General features: G+C 39.4%; 1 protein-coding gene across 2 annotated transcripts in view; it reads right to left on the bottom strand.

Annotated features, from left to right (window-relative positions):
- OTOGL (otogelin like) overlaps positions 1 to 16,227 on the bottom strand; it is a 209,300-nt gene that overhangs the window by 11,526 nt on the left and 181,547 nt on the right. For both annotated transcript variants that reach the window (XM_075600516.1, XM_075600517.1), the window contains exons 51-54: positions 12,858 to 12,921; positions 11,979 to 12,157; positions 2,016 to 2,120; positions 450 to 569 (exon numbers count right to left, since the gene is read on the bottom strand). In XM_075600516.1, coding sequence (XP_075456631.1) covers positions 450 to 569; positions 2,016 to 2,120; positions 11,979 to 12,157; positions 12,858 to 12,921 — 468 coding nt within the window. The remainder of the gene's footprint in view (positions 1 to 449; positions 570 to 2,015; positions 2,121 to 11,978; positions 12,158 to 12,857; positions 12,922 to 16,227) is intronic.

The raw sequence follows: 16,227 nt of genomic DNA on the forward strand, positions 1-16,227 counted from the left end.
TGGAGTCAGGAAGGAAATTATTTTTCCCCTTATGTGATATCATTGGATGATATGTCACTGGGGTTTTTTGTTTGTTTTCCTCTGGATCAATAAGTAAGTATAGATAAAGGATAAATTATCTGTTGTCTAAATTTAGCATAGGTTGAACTTGATGGACACATGACTTTTCTCAACCTCATCTACTATGTAACTATGTAACTATGTAATTCTAATGTGTTGCTGTCAGAAGTGGTTTGTTTGTATTAAAGACATATTGCTATTAAGCTTTGTTATTTGACATTGAACAAACCACCTGGTTTCGTTTGGTCCTATGCCTCAGTTTCACTCTGTTTGGATTTCCATTTAGCTACTTTGGCCCTAAGAGTGATATATTTATTAAACAATAATGGGTTAAATATATTCACTTCACTTGTTAATACATGCACGCCATTAGCATTGATAACACAAACCTTTAGACATTCACTGCCATTAAAAGGGGGGCAGACAACACTAGAGCCCAGTATCATAGCACCTACAGTTGTCTTTGTACACTCATATTTTGTGCAGTTGGAAATCCATGCGTCTCCCACCTGAAAAAAAGAAATGCCTTTGTCACTGATATTATGTAAACATGGTTCGTTAGCAGAAGCACCATTTTCCAAGAAGCATTAAAAATTAGTATCCTCTCTTTATGGTCTACTGAAACCACGTTTATATGTGAAAGTCTTTTTTCCCATATATAAAAAGCAAGCACAATAGACAACACATTTGTATAGTCTTGTCCTTTTCCACAGCATAGAATGTGTCAAATGCAAATATAAACCTTACTTTCATGGAGGTTTTACATTGATCAAACTTAACTTCAATGTAGACCATCACAGGGCACGTCACTGTGTTCTGCTGCACATATAATATGAAAGCACAGTGAGATTATTTTTATGATTTTATTTCCAGCTTTTAGAAAAGTCACTACAGGCATACCCCGGTTTAAGGACACTCACTTTAAGTACACTCGCGAGTAAGGACATATTTTCAATAGCCCCATACCCCTGTGTCCGTACGCTCGCCTCGCGAGTACGGACACTTATTCTGCCCTACATACTGCCGTAGTAGTGATGCGCTGATTCCCCTCACCCAATAGGCAAATGGCAGCTCGGGCATGCGCCAGTCAGTACGTCCTGAACAGCTTTTTGCTGAGATACATTTTCTTATGCTGCCAGCTTTTTGCTGTTTTAATCAGTAAGCAATAGACTAGTTCTCTGGGAAAGGCAACATCACCTCACATAGTTGCTAGAGAAATCAAGGTTGTTTATAACGTAGACAGTGAGAAAGCTATGTATTTCAGACAGTGCCTGTCTTGGAAGAATTACGCCCCAAGATCATTCCACTAACATGTCCTGCCCCTAAATCACGCCTCTAACCCAAGTTACGCTCACGTTACGCCACTAACCAATACATTCTTTTTTCTGTATAAAAATCTTTACCCTATGCTTAATAAACTGAGGCGGAAGGATTGAAACACTGTCTGTGTGTCGGTTCTTTCATTTTCCCGGGCCCATACGTTTTACCAGATCGGAGATCAACAGTGCCAGGGCGTGGTGCCAAAGCTTCCCGGGAAGTCAGCAGTGTGGTACTGCTCTGTGTGTGTATCCAGTCCAGTCACAAGGTCTCCAGCCCTTTTTCCAATTGGCAGAGCAAGTTCTTACACTTACTGCTTAGTAAATATGGGTTGTAAATTGTTGCTGTGCACCTTCTCTGCAAGTTCATGTTTCACCTTCTCTGTGGGTATTTAAAGCCATGATAACCAAGATGAAGAGCATTCATTGTTAAAAGCTGCCTTTAAGACCATAAATGACCGATTTTCTCCAGAAACAATACAGACAAACTAATCTGCCCATTTTATGCTAAATAAATAATTAACCTGACTTCCTGTAATCTATATCTTGGGAGACAATCAACTATAAATTGTAAACACCCAAAAGAGGGGAATAAATACTTATATATAAATGTATATTTATCCATATTGGTACACTTACCTCATGTGTCGCCAATGTTCCATTTTCACTAAGAAATGTGCATGACACATTTTTGCAGGTGCCACAACACATCTGATGGCTGGAAGATGGAATATACAGCTGGTTCTGTTGAAATGGATTGGTATGTTAAAATAACCTAATAACATAATACTGTAATTTTCTTAATTTTTCTAACTATATTTTATTTAGGTTTATTCCTGTCAAATCTGTAGCAGTTTTTAATTCCAGAGAAATACCAATGTGAAATATATTTTGGGGCTGAGAGTCCAAAAATGAAACAGTGTTGCTATTGTGAATTTTCCATAAAATGCACTATAACAAAGCCCAGGTAAGTAAACATGGGAAGGATGATCTAGGGAGTAATCCAATTGAATGTTCTATGTGATCCTGTTAAAGGATCATACAGCTGCACATCCAGGAATTTAGTGTATATGATTCAGTGCAACAAATGTGACCAAGGTTGCTACATTGGGGAAACCAGCCAAAAACTAAAGGAAGAATGAATATGCATAGACACTCTATACTCCATCACGAAGAAGGAAGATACTGCTCACCTGTGGGACATGACTTCTCACAACCAGATCATTCCATAAATGATCTAAAAATCAAAATCCTCAATGGAATGTTTAAAAGCACCCAAGAACGGAAAACATTTGAACTCAGAATGATAAGACTCTTTGACACCAAAACCAAAGGACTTAATGCGGACATGGGTTTTCTCACACCCTATCAAAATTGCTTGTAATCATCCTGCTTGCCTCTATTCTTATCCACACTTTCTCTCCCCCAGTATCCCTCCCCCTCCCCACCTTTCTTTGACACTGTCCCCTGGCTTCAAACACTTAACACCCTACCTTATCTACAGTAAATATCTGGGTTTTTTTCCCTCTCTCCACACTGTTTTAGCCATAGATTCCTTTGTATATCAGTATTGCCTGACCTGAAGAAGAGAGGATAACTCTCGAAAGCTTGTCCTATGACATAAATTGTTAGTCCAATAAAAAAGGTATCACCGAATACTGAAGAACTCATTTATTCTGCACTATTGCAACTGGACTAACACGGCTATTTTCTGCTTTATATATATACATAATATACATATATATATATATATATACACATACACACACACAAATACAAAGGATAATAGGCACTCCATAGATGAATAAAAGAGTAGGGGCAAATGCATGTATCATATATATTACACATGGTAAATACGTCAACCAAACTAGAGTCCGATGAAAAAGACACAGCACTGCAGAATTGATATTCAAAAAAGGATTATATTACATTTTAGTCGACTATTGGACCTTCATCAGGGCTTGTGAAGAGTCATGGGGAAAGTGCAACCAGATATCCAGTAATATAGCCCAGAAGTGAAGAAACAAAAAACCATGAAGCCCAGGGGCCACACAGCCCAACCTCCCACTGCCTAGTGATCACCCAGAAAAAAAATGATTCCTACAACTGTGAATGCTTCTAAATCCCATGATGCATAGTGAGGGGTAATTACAATATCCATAAATATACCTAGCTAGAGAGCTATCAGCGAGATACAAATGTAACAGAAAAAATATAACAAAACAATGTATCCAACAAAGTTGCAGAACATAGAGACAAAACAGCACAATTATGTGGACAAATATCAGGACAATATCACTACATATAAAAAATGAGACTTAAATTTGTTAAAACTGACAATAGAGATAACAGAGTCTATAAGTGGTTATTGGGAATGAACGAGATACCTCAAGACAGACCACAAAGATGATGCTTCAATAGGACTAGATGCCCGGTGTATACCGCCAGTCCAATTAATACCAGTCATACAGACTTTTCTGACACCCAGGATAGTGCAAACGGGGTCACAACTTATTCAGAAATGGGGGCCGTGAGCCGGACGAGTGCAAATCCCCCACATTCTGGGGCAGGGACAGAAGGGGTGGGAGAAAACATAACTGTGCAAACCAACAGGAAGAGAATCAGACCCAGACTAAGAAAACTGCGATTTATAATTTATCATCCCACAATTTCATTTAGACTGAGATGTGTCTGTAGACCAAATGATTATCATTTGTCCCATCAAATAAACATGACCCATTTGACTGGGAGATCCCTAGATACAAATTATATAGACATTTAAATTAAATGCCGGGGGATCGTGTGAAGCCCCTGCAACACTAAAACTTACCTTGACTCTGCCGGCGTCACTCGTCTCCATGGCAACGCGGCGTCATTTGACGCCGCAGGGTCATGTGGCATCAAACGCATCAAATGACGCTGCGGGTCACGTGACGTCACGTGACATGACCCAGCAGCGCTCGAGGTAAGGAGGGGGGCCAGAACGCAGGAGAGCAGGCGGGAGTGGAGGGGGGGGGGGGCACAGCAAAAAAAGTTTGCATTAACAGACACAAGAGAAGCTTTAGTAGGATTGAGTACCACTCGATTAAACAATTAAATGACAATAAGGAGATCATTTTTACGGCAGCAGACAAGGGAGAAGGAATTGTGGTTAGCGGTAAAAGAATTACAAATCTGACATTGACACAATTGGGCAACATAACCTGCTATAAGCAACTTGATTCTGATCCAACTGTGTTTCAGAAGAGACCGATCATTTTGTGACAAATGCACCCCATTGTCCCTTATCTGAAGGACCACTCAGTGGTTAGGGAGAAGTATTTACTATTAGACTGTAAGCTCCTCGGGGCAGGGACTCCTCTTCCGAAATGTTACTTTTATGTCTAAAGCACTTATTCCCATGATCTGTTATTTATATTATCTGTTATTTATTTGATTACCACATGTATTACTACTGTGAAGCGCTATGTACACTAATGGCGCTATATAAATAAAGACATACAATACAATACAATACAATACTATATAGATATATAGATATATAGATATAGATATATATATATATATAATGTATAATAAACTTAATTCTTCGCTAACACTATTAAGAATTATTTTAGGGTATACACCAAGTTGAACTTGGCGAATGATGTTGACCCTTATTTTGGGGTAATATTTGCATGGAAATATAATTTTTTTGCACAGAAATATTATTTTTACTGCATAACATTTACATCTGTACACCAAACACAGTCCATTTCTGTTTGCAAAAACATGAAAAAATAAAACTTTTTGACACAACTGGAGAAATTGTGCTTAGTAGAATTGAAATCGAGTTTGAAGGACGCCATTTTTGCCCCAAAAAATAAGTTTGAGATGCTTAGTATATAGGCCCCGTTGTGTGTGGATCTCATATCCTAAACATATACTGTAACTTCCTGAGAGACACCTGTTTCAAATCTTTTGGGGTGTCTGTTCACAAATGTTTCATTTGGTAAAGTATAGGATTTTATTTTATTCCCTTTTATTTTATAACTGTCTGATCTTATTTTTAGTGAGGAGAGGCAATTCAGCGGGCACCACGAGGCAGAAGAAAAAGTTGCTGATGCTGGACTGTGCTGTATAACAATTCTTTAATAAAGCATGATTAAAAAGAGGGGGGACGCATACCCCTGCACCTCTAACGCGTTTCACCCGCAAAATGGGCTTTTTCAAAGAGAACATTACCCGTGCGCAGGTCATTGATATACCGGGAGTTAACCGGATGTGACGCCATCCAGCCAATGGGCTGTGAGTATGTCGCGAGCGGCATGATGGGATGCCAAGCCCACTGCCTGACGGCGTCCACACGGAATGAACCGGAAGTGACGTCATCCAGCCAATGAGCTAATGGCTTGCCGCAAGCTGCATGATGGAACACTGAGTCCAGGCTGGATGGTAATCGCACGGAACCCCCGGGCATCAGTGTCATGCACAGTTGGGACAGGAAAGTTAAAAACAAAACAAAATTAAAAGGACATTTGAACAATCTACGTGTCGAATATGATATAACAATATAATGTTAATAAAAGACAAATGATATGAAAACATACTTTTCATAAAGTATATGTATAAATTATAGTAGAAAGCAAAAATGAAAAAACAGAATTAATTGGAAATAATTAATTAAGAATAAAAACAAGTAATGGCAGAGGTAATAGACATTTCCAATATATAGATGTTGTATTCTAATGATATTGAAACACACAGCTGTTACAGTTGTGTTATAATTGGTACAGTTTGTTTATATCATTGTTCAATCAGATAGTAATCAATTGCAATTAGAGAAATAAAAGATATAATGACATCATTTCAACTTTATAATATAACTAGACTAACAAAGCATTACATGATTCAGCATGATATTGGTTATCAAATTCATCATTTTAAATGATAGAGTGCACCAGTGTGGACATAGCAGGTCTCATTTATGAAATGGAAGAAATATGTGGAAAGCAGGGAAATCGGGGGAAGGGGAAAAGAAAGAGACGGAGGGCTGGGGATGAGAAATTGAATTGAGAAAAAGAGGGAAAAGAGAAGAAAAAAAGAGAGAAAAAGAAAGAAAAAAGAAGACAGAAGTAAGAAGAAAATGGGGGAAGGGACATTGAAGAGGGGGGGGGGGGGAGGGGGAGAGGGAAGGGAAAGTGGGGAAAACGGGGAAGGGAAGGGGGGGGGAGGGAGGGGAGAAGGGAAAGGAAAAAGGAGGGGGGGGGGGGGGGATGGGAATGAAAACATTGAATGAGTATATTATCAAAATGCATTATAATCATATACAAACATATGGACTCGAGTAAGTGGGCAAAAACATGCTGATAGATACCTCTTCATTGATCACGAAATCCAAGGACTGGATAAGGAATATGTTAACATATCAAGCATATATTGAGCATTTAAACCTGGAGGTTGCATATAGACGGGGAAGGTTTAGTGTATTTCTTCCCCCTAACATGTTAGTGATAATAATTGCATGAAACATTATGTTAATGGGCCACATGGGCGAACTAGAGACAATGAGACACTTTATTATACAGGGTTCCCTGTGGCAAGAGGAAAACGTTCTATAAAAAGTGTTTTATCTCCCAGTCCACGTTGATACCATTGGTCACCCACGTTCCTTAATTAAAGGTATACCAAAGGCTCAATTCCTAAGGTTGAAACGTATTTGCTCCACAGATGATTCATTTGTGGAGCAATCCAAAGAACTGGCCTTGAGATTTTTCAACAGGGGATACAGTAAAGTGGATTTACAGGAGGCTTTTGAACATGCGTGCCAGATTCCACGCTCTAAGTTGTTGAAGAAAAAGATCAAATTGGATCGTAAAAAAGAATCAATGCCACTCTACTTTATCACACAACATAGCCGCCAAGCAAACAACATCCGGTCTATTATATCTAAACACTGGAACATCCTGTCATTGGACAGTAAACTGAAGCCACACATCGAGAAGCTACCTAAATTTGTGTTTAAAAAAGCTAAGACCATCTCTAACTATATATCACCAAGTATGTATACACAACCACACATGAAAACCAAGGGTTTTGCTCCCCCGATAGGCTTCTTCAAATGTGGCTTTTGCAAAGTCTGTACTCATGCAAAACCAATTAAAACAATTCAGTCAAAGATAAATAAAAACAAAATCAAACTGAGGAGTTTTATCACGTGCAATACCAACTACGTGATATATCTCTTGACATGCGGTTGTGGCATGGGCTACATAGGGCGAACTATACGGCCATTAAAACTTCGAATAATGGAACACATCAGAAGTATTAAAAACAAAGACCAGAGGTTCCCTGTGGCACGACACTTTATGGAATGTCCCAAAGGAAAGCTAGACCATCTTACCTTTAGTGGTCTAGAATACATTCCACTCCCAGTCCGACGTGGAGATCGTCAGAACATTCTAAATAAAAAAGAGATGTTCTGGATTTTCACACTTGATACCATGACACCAAATGGTATCAACGTGGACTGGGAGATAAAACACTTTTTATAGAACGTTTTCCTCTTGCCACAGGGAACCCTGTATAATAAAGTGTCTCATTGTCTCTAGTTCGCCCATGTGGCCCATTAACATAATGTTTCATGCAATTATTATCACTAACATGTTAGGGGGAAGAAATACACTAAACCTTCCCCGTCTATATGCAACCTCCAGGTTTAAATGCTCAATATATGCTTGATATGTTAACATATTCCTTATCCAGTCCTTGGATTTCGTGATCAATGAAGAGGTATCTATCAGCATGTTTTTGCCCACTTACTCGAGTCCATATGTTTGTATATGATTATAATGCATTTTGATAATATACTCATTCAATGTTTTCATTCCCATCCCCCCCCCCCCTCCTTTTTCCTTTCCCTTCTCCCCTCCCTCCCCCCCCCTTCCCTTCCCCGTTTTCCCCACTTTCCCTTCCCTCTCCCCCTCCCCCCCCCCCCCCCCTCTTCAATGTCCCTTCCCCCATTTTCTTCTTACTTCTGTCTTCTTTTTTCTTTCTTTTTCTCTCTTTTTTTCTTCTCTTTTCCCTCTTTTTCTCAATTCAATTTCTCATCCCCAGCCCTCCGTCTCTTTCTTTTCCCCTTCCCCCGATTTCCCTGCTTTCCACATATTTCTTCCATTTCATAAATGAGACCTGCTATGTCCACACTGGTGCACTCTATCATTTAAAATGATGAATTTGATAACCAATATCATGCTGAATCATGTAATGCTTTGTTAGTCTAGTTATATTATAAAGTTGAAATGATGTCATTATATCTTTTATTTCTCTAATTGCAATTGATTACTATCTGATTGAACAATGATATAAACAAACTGTACCAATTATAACACAACTGTAACAGCTGTGTGTTTCAATATCATTAGAATACAACATCTATATATTGGAAATGTCTATTACCTCTGCCATTACTTGTTTTTATTCTTAATTAATTATTTCCAATTAATTCTGTTTTTTCATTTTTGCTTTCTACTATAATTTATACATATACTTTATGAAAAGTATGTTTTCATATCATTTGTCTTTTATTAACATTATATTGTTATATCATATTCGACACGTAGATTGTTCAAATGTCCTTTTAATTTTGTTTTGTTTTTAACTTTCCTGTCCCAACTGCGCATGACACTGATGCCCGGGGGTTCCGTGCGATTACCATCCAGCCTGGACTCAGTGTTCCATCATGCAGCTTGCGGCAAGCCATTAGCTCATTGGCTGGATGACGTCACTTCCGGTTCATTCCGTGTGGACGCCGTCAGGCAGTGGGCTTGGCATCCCATCATGCCGCTCGCGACATACTCACAGCCCATTGGCTGGATGGCGTCACATCCGGTTAACTCCCGGTATATCAATGACCTGCGCACGGGTAATGTTCTCTTTGAAAAAGCCCATTTTGCGGGTGAAACGCGTTAGAGGTGCAGGGGTATGCGTCCCCCCTCTTTTTAATCATGCTTTATTAAAGAATTGTTATACAGCACAGTCCAGCATCAGCAACTTTTTCTTCTGCCTCGTGGTGCCCGCTGAATTGCCTCTCCTCACCGGAACAGGCATACTTCCTCTGCTTACCACAATCAGCTTGGAGCACACAGAACCGGTGGATTCACAGTGAGTAACATTGCTGCCCCATGAGAGCTGCCCCAGGCATTATAGGATGATTTAGTACAGAGAGACTGGAGAGGTCAGGGGGGTGGTTTCACGACTCCCCCCTACAACTCTGCACAACTCTGCCACCTTGTGCCATCTAGGGGATTTATGCATACAGCCTCAAGCACGCATTTTTCACATTAAGTGACCCGGTTCATAAGCAGTTAGATACTTACACATTTTTTATTATTTTTTCATCATTGTGGGTTATTATAAAGCTCTGTAGCACCGGGTGTTTGGGGTCCTCCACCCCATTTTTTCCTGTGATCTTATTTTTACTTTGTAATCTTTTTTTCTGTACAAGCACAGTAATACATTGTTGTTATACTGTAGTAGTGTCTTTGTGCTTCAATTGAACATATTACTTTTGAAGGGACGTTTTGCTAAATTGGGTTTATACAGTTGTGTGAAAAAGAAAGTACACCCTCTTGGAATTCTATGGTTTTACATATCAGGACATAATAACAATCATCTATTCCTTGGCAGGTCTTAAAATTAGGTAAATACAACCTCAGATGAACAACAACACATGACATATTACACCGTTTCATGATTTATTTAACAAAAATAAAGCCAAAATGGAGAAGCTTTGTGTGAAAAACTAAGTACACCCTTACTGCTTCCATAGGAATTAAGATGCCAAGTAGCAGACAGGTGCTGCTAATCAAATGCCCTTGATTCATTGATCATCAGCATGTGTGACCACGTCTATAAAAGCCGACGTTTTAGCAGTTTGCTGGTCTGGAGCATTCAGGTGTGTGTTAACACAATGCCAAGGAGAAAATACATCAGCAATGATCTTAGAAAAGCAATTGTTGCTGCCCATCAATCTGGGAAGGGTTATAAGGCCATTTCCAAACAATTTAAAGTCCATCATTCTAAGTTGCATCTGAACAAACCACAAGACTTCTGGAACAATGTCCTTTGGACAGACGAGACCAAAGTGGAGATGTTTGGCCATAATGCACAGCACCACGTTTGGCGAAAACCAAACACAGCATATCAGCACAAACACCTCATACCAACTGTTTAAGCACGGTGGTGGAGGGGAGATGATTTGGGCTTGTTTTGCAGCCACAGGACCTGAGAACCTTGCAGTCATTGAGTCGACCATGAACTCCTCTGTATACCAAAGTATTCTAGAGTCAAATGTGAGGCCATCTGTCCGACAGCTAAAGCTTGGCCGAATTGGGTCATGCAACAGGACAATGATCCCAAGCACACCAGCAAATCTACAACAGAATGGCTGAAAAAGAAAAGAATCAAGGTGTTGCAATGGCCAAGTCAAAGTTTAGACCTCAACCCGATTGAAATGCTGTGGCTGGACCTTAAGAGAGCTGTGCATGAACAAATGCCCACAAACCTCAATGAACTGAAGCAACGTTGTAAAGAAGAGTGGGCCAAAATTCCTCCACAATGATGTGAGAGACTGATAAAATCATACAGAAAACGATTACTTCAAGTTATTGTTGCTAAAGGTGGTTCTTCAAGCTATTGAATCATAAGGTAAACTTAGTTTTTCACACATGGCTTCACTGTTTTGGCTTTATTTTTGTTAAATAAATCATAACACGGTGTAATGTGTCATGTGTTGTTGTTCATCTGAGGTTGAATTTACCTAATTTTAAGACCTGCTAAGGAACAGATGATTGTTATTATGTCCTGATATGTAAAACCATAGAATTCAAAGAGGGTGTACTTTCTTTTTCACACAACTGTATGTCCTGCTGGGGGACCAGGTAAGCGTGTACACCTTAAATCACTCCTGTAATTGGGGTGTAGTGCGAAGGTTTTGGGGCTGTGAGAGCTTATTTGTAATGCACTGCAGGGAGGCGAGTATGACATTTGGACAGCCAGTTGTTATTGACCTCTTTCACACACACTCACATGGGCAAGCATGTATATTACAGGGTCCATTTAATAAAGTCTCCCCACTAAAAAAAAAAAAAAAAAAAAGAACAGCACCATATTTATTACCAAGGGAAAAGAATCTTGTTGAAATCGATTGTTATACTCACAGAACAAAAAGCAAATAGCGCACTGCCAGGGAGACAGGTGGTGAAAAAACATAAGTCCCATTTATTTCAGTACATAACTGATAAAAACATCACCCCAGGGGGGGGGGTAACAAACAGCCTCCTACGCGTTTCTGACGGGTAGGTCCTTTATCAAGGAGTATTGAAATCGATTGTTGATTATTAAAATGGATCTGGTGCAATTCTTTCGCACTAGTTTGATCCCAGTTTTGTACCCGGAAGACTTTAGTAAATAACCCTGAGTGTTTCCACATCACTAGGACATATATACCTTTACATTAAAGATACAAACTTGCACGGCAGTTATTATTTCTTAATCAGAATATATTTCAGAGTAAAGCATTATTGTTTTGCATATGCATCTCTTCTCATGTTCATTACTTACAGCTTCACACCGTTTTGAGCAGTTCACCGTCGAACTTTCCATGGCATGAAATCCAGTGTTTTGATCTTTTTCATGTAAACACTGAACAGTGTAACACAGCTCCGCATCTAAATATTGAACCAACGACTGACCGGGATTTAGTACCGTGATTCCCTGAAACACGCAGACTTCTTGCTTTTCTTTAATAAAAAAGATAGCAAAGGAAATGGGTTATGGAATATTCCAACAAATTTGTATCTAACACTATAGATGTTTTGCTTTGGTTCTAAAAAAAATATCACGTTATGGTTTGGACGAAGCTCTATTGGTTTTAGATTTGGTTTAGGATGTGTACAAAATTATATTTAAAAAAAAAAAAAAACTTCAAATAAGCAGGATATATATATATTTTTTAAAGCAACATTTTTAAACTTCAAATCCCCCCCACCCCTCCCCCCCCCCAAAACTATTGTGAAAAAGTTTGTTCACAAATGTAAAAGTTCGCCCAGCCTCTCTGGTTACATTTTGCTCACATTTCAACGTTCATTCTGAAGTTCGACTCGGACATCCGATGAACTTCTAAGTGAAGGGAATTCAAACATGCTTGAGATAGACATAAGGCTATGCTACATAGGTAAGAAAGGCATGGATCAAGCAGGGTTTTTACAGCAGATGGGGAATTGAGCAGACAAGGTGGGCAAAGTGCTTCTTATCTGCTGTCAAATTCTGTTTTTATGTTTCTAACCTAACTGTGTATTTCTGAATATATTCAAAATTCCCTTTGCAGAAAAAGGGTCTTTAAATGATACATTCTTTGTTTATGTTGATGAGTTGTCAGAATATAATTAAACACACTTTGAACAGAAAAAGTACAAAAATAAACAGAATAAAAGTAATTACCACAAAAGTAATGAGTACATCCACAGGAACTTTGATAGTCAGCATCTATTGTTTGAACTTCTCCCTGTTTAACATGTAAAGAAATACATGAGAATATCAGATTATATATAGCATTTATATGAAGAGAATAATTTCTAATTTGCACAGCACTCCCATGAAAATAAACTGGATAAATAACTGAGAAAACGCAAAGTTTCATATCATTAAAACAAATGAAAATGCCACTTGTGAGCACATTCACGTGAGCACATTCACATGTCTCAGACAGGTCTGCAACATTGCTTTTCCCCATTATCTCTTAAAGCAGCAGTCCAAGATGCTGTAAAAAAATAAAAAATAAATATATATATATATATATATATATATATATATATATATATATATATTCCCCTTTAAAATGTGCATCAAAACAATCCACACAATGATAAGTAATTCGCTAAGTTGCCGATCGATCTGTTCTCCTGTGATCGATCAGTGAAGATTTGGCTCGGGAGTTCACTAAAAATCTGTCAATGCAGCAGTAGAGGACCAAAGATGCAAAGTTCTGTGGGGAAGATCATGTGACAAGGCAGTTACTTTATACAATTGGTGCACTGCTAGAGCGAGGGTAGAGCTAAAAAGGGGTGTGCCAGAGCCTGTTTCAGAAGAGGAAGGGGATGTGACTTTGTAAATGGTTGCTATAGAAACAAAATATGCTTGTTACATTATAATATATTAAAAATGTCATTCAGAGTTGTTTAAAAAGAAATTCTAAAAGTATGTTCTCATAGTACAGAACTGATTTATTTAAAAAAAACACATGTAGGATATTGCTTGGTCTGCAGTTATAACATACAAGGCTTCTACTGCAGCCATGGATTCTGCAAATGACATGCAAATGAGCTTATTATTGAAACAAACCACATCATTATGCATTTGTCATAGTATTTACACATTTTTAAATGTCAATGTAGAAGGTGCAACCAGGGTGTTGACGTGTTAAAAGACCTTAAAGACATATTAGTTAATTTATCAAAACTGTGTAAAACAGGTGCAAACAGTGTACCACATTTATATTATCAAAAATACTTTTTCTATATGAATCTGGTGTAGTGTGTTTGCCTTAGATTTGCAGTTGGGACTTTTGTAAATTACACCCTAATGGTATATTTATTAAAATCTTCTAGCTCCAAAAACTGAGGCAGAACCAGTGCAAAATAGTACCACAAGATTTATCAATGAAAACAATCCATTAGTTTTACAATTAAAATTAGAAATTGATGGCAGATAGGAACAATTTGGCCCACCTAATCTTCCCATTTTTCTATCTGCTGTAAGACCTTAAACCCCACTTGATCCTCGGGTTTCTTTAATATTTACAATAGTTTTATATCTATCCCAATCATGTTTTAATTCCTTTACTGTTATAGCCTCTCGTACCAAGTTGGGGAGGCTTTTCTACAAATTAACCACCTTTCCCTGCAGTACTTCTTCATATCTCCCGTGTCTGCCACCCTCCAGCTTCATAGCATGACCTCTTATTCTAGCACTGAAATCTTGTACTTTGTTGAAACCCGTTATATATTTGAATCTTAACTCATTATCATAAATCATATCCTCTCCCATCTCTTATCTTAGTTGCATATATTAAGCTCCTTTAGGCTAAGGCCCCGCTCCCTCAGTCAGCGCGCCCGCACTGCAGACAGGCGGCGCGCTGACAGGCACAGACCGCGATATGCGGTCTGTAGGGAGCTGGGAGCCGGAACGGGAGGGGGGCGGGAGTGGGAGGAGGGGGGGCGGGAGTGGGAGGGGGGGCATGGTTTGAGCGGAGGGACCCGCAACTCCCCCCCCCCCCCCTCCCTCCACGGGCTCGGTGTCGGTCTCCCGGGCTGCAGGAGGGAACTTCTGCGGGCTGCTGGAAGGTAAGCAGCTCCCGCTCCCTCCCCCTCCCCCCACAAATGCCCTCCTCACACACGCTGATACACACACACACCCCTACCTTGTGGAGGAAGCTGTCTGACAGCTCCCGCCCCCGCCGCTGATAGGCTTATCAGCGCACCACGTGACGCGTCAACGCTCGGGATCACAATTTTCTTGCATCCCCTGGCAGCTGACGCGTCACAGCACGTTGTGAGCCATGCAGCGAGGGGGGACTGGGACCGGCTAGGAAAGGATACCCCTGCTGGTGAAGAATGCGCACGCGGCCGCGCACCGCCGGACGCAGCGGGACCAAAGCCTTAGTCTTTCTTCATAAGTTTTATGCTGTAGATGATGACCATTTTAGTAGTCTTTCTTTTCACAAGAACAACGTAGGATGGGCTGGACGCAAAATCTAAGTGAATGCACTCCACAGCTAAATCATCCTATGTGGGGGAGACGGTGCCTCATACGGAGAGACGGAAAGCCAAGAACAACACCAAACTCGGACGGGGGCTTCAGAGGTAATTTTATATTTTCCTCTGTTGTGCATACCCCCCACCAAGTGTTGCAGCTAAGAGACAGTATATATATATATACACATCTCATCTCCATACACCTCTCCGTTTACTCTAATCCCCCATCCTACCTACGTTGGATGTTACCAGTTCCTGCCTATTATTATATTTACTTACCTGCATATCACAACTGCTGTTTAAACTACAATCAAACTTTTTCAAGATCTACTATATTTGTGGGACTAATTGTTCTCTCAGGTTATTCTTGGAGCTAGCAATGGCTTATCTATTACATATTTCTTTGCACAAAGTCTGGTCTATTTATGTCCATCTATCTGGAGATATGGTTTCTATTGGATTCATTTTGTTATAAATCTGTTGCTATTTTTGTCCTAGTTTTGCAGCCGTAATTTGATACACAAACCCATAGTTGTTTAAAGCCATTAAGCAATTTGTATTCTGATAAACTACCTGATTTATTAATAAGATTTATTGCAAGGAAAGTCTGCCATACAAAATAATTAAGATGGATATTCTGTAGTATTTTATTGTGATACGCTCATCTTTTGAACACGCCATTGACAAAGCTGCTTAAGTTACCTAGTTCTAAACCTTGGGGAATATTTACCAAATGGAGCACCACCGTGATTGAGAATACATTTTCACCAATGTGTTCCTGCTCCATATGTATGAAGCGTCTTAACTGAGCTTCTTATATCTGGCGCTAAGCAAAAGAGGTTAATGCCACATCAGGTCTGGTGGGCTAAATTGACTCAACTCTGCTCCATTATATTGATGCAAACGTTGACACATTCCATTAAACTAATGCACCAAGCACCTCAGCCTAACTACTTCAAAAGTACACCCTTATGCCCATATTCACTAAGCTAACTCTGGCGTTACTATCATCCTGACCTTAAATTAGGAGAAAACTTGTGAACAATCCAGAGAAATAT

The sequence above is a fragment of the Ascaphus truei genome, chromosome 5, assembly GCF_040206685.1.
Source record: "Ascaphus truei isolate aAscTru1 chromosome 5, aAscTru1.hap1, whole genome shotgun sequence".
Taxonomy (NCBI): Eukaryota; Metazoa; Chordata; class Amphibia; order Anura; family Ascaphidae; genus Ascaphus; species Ascaphus truei.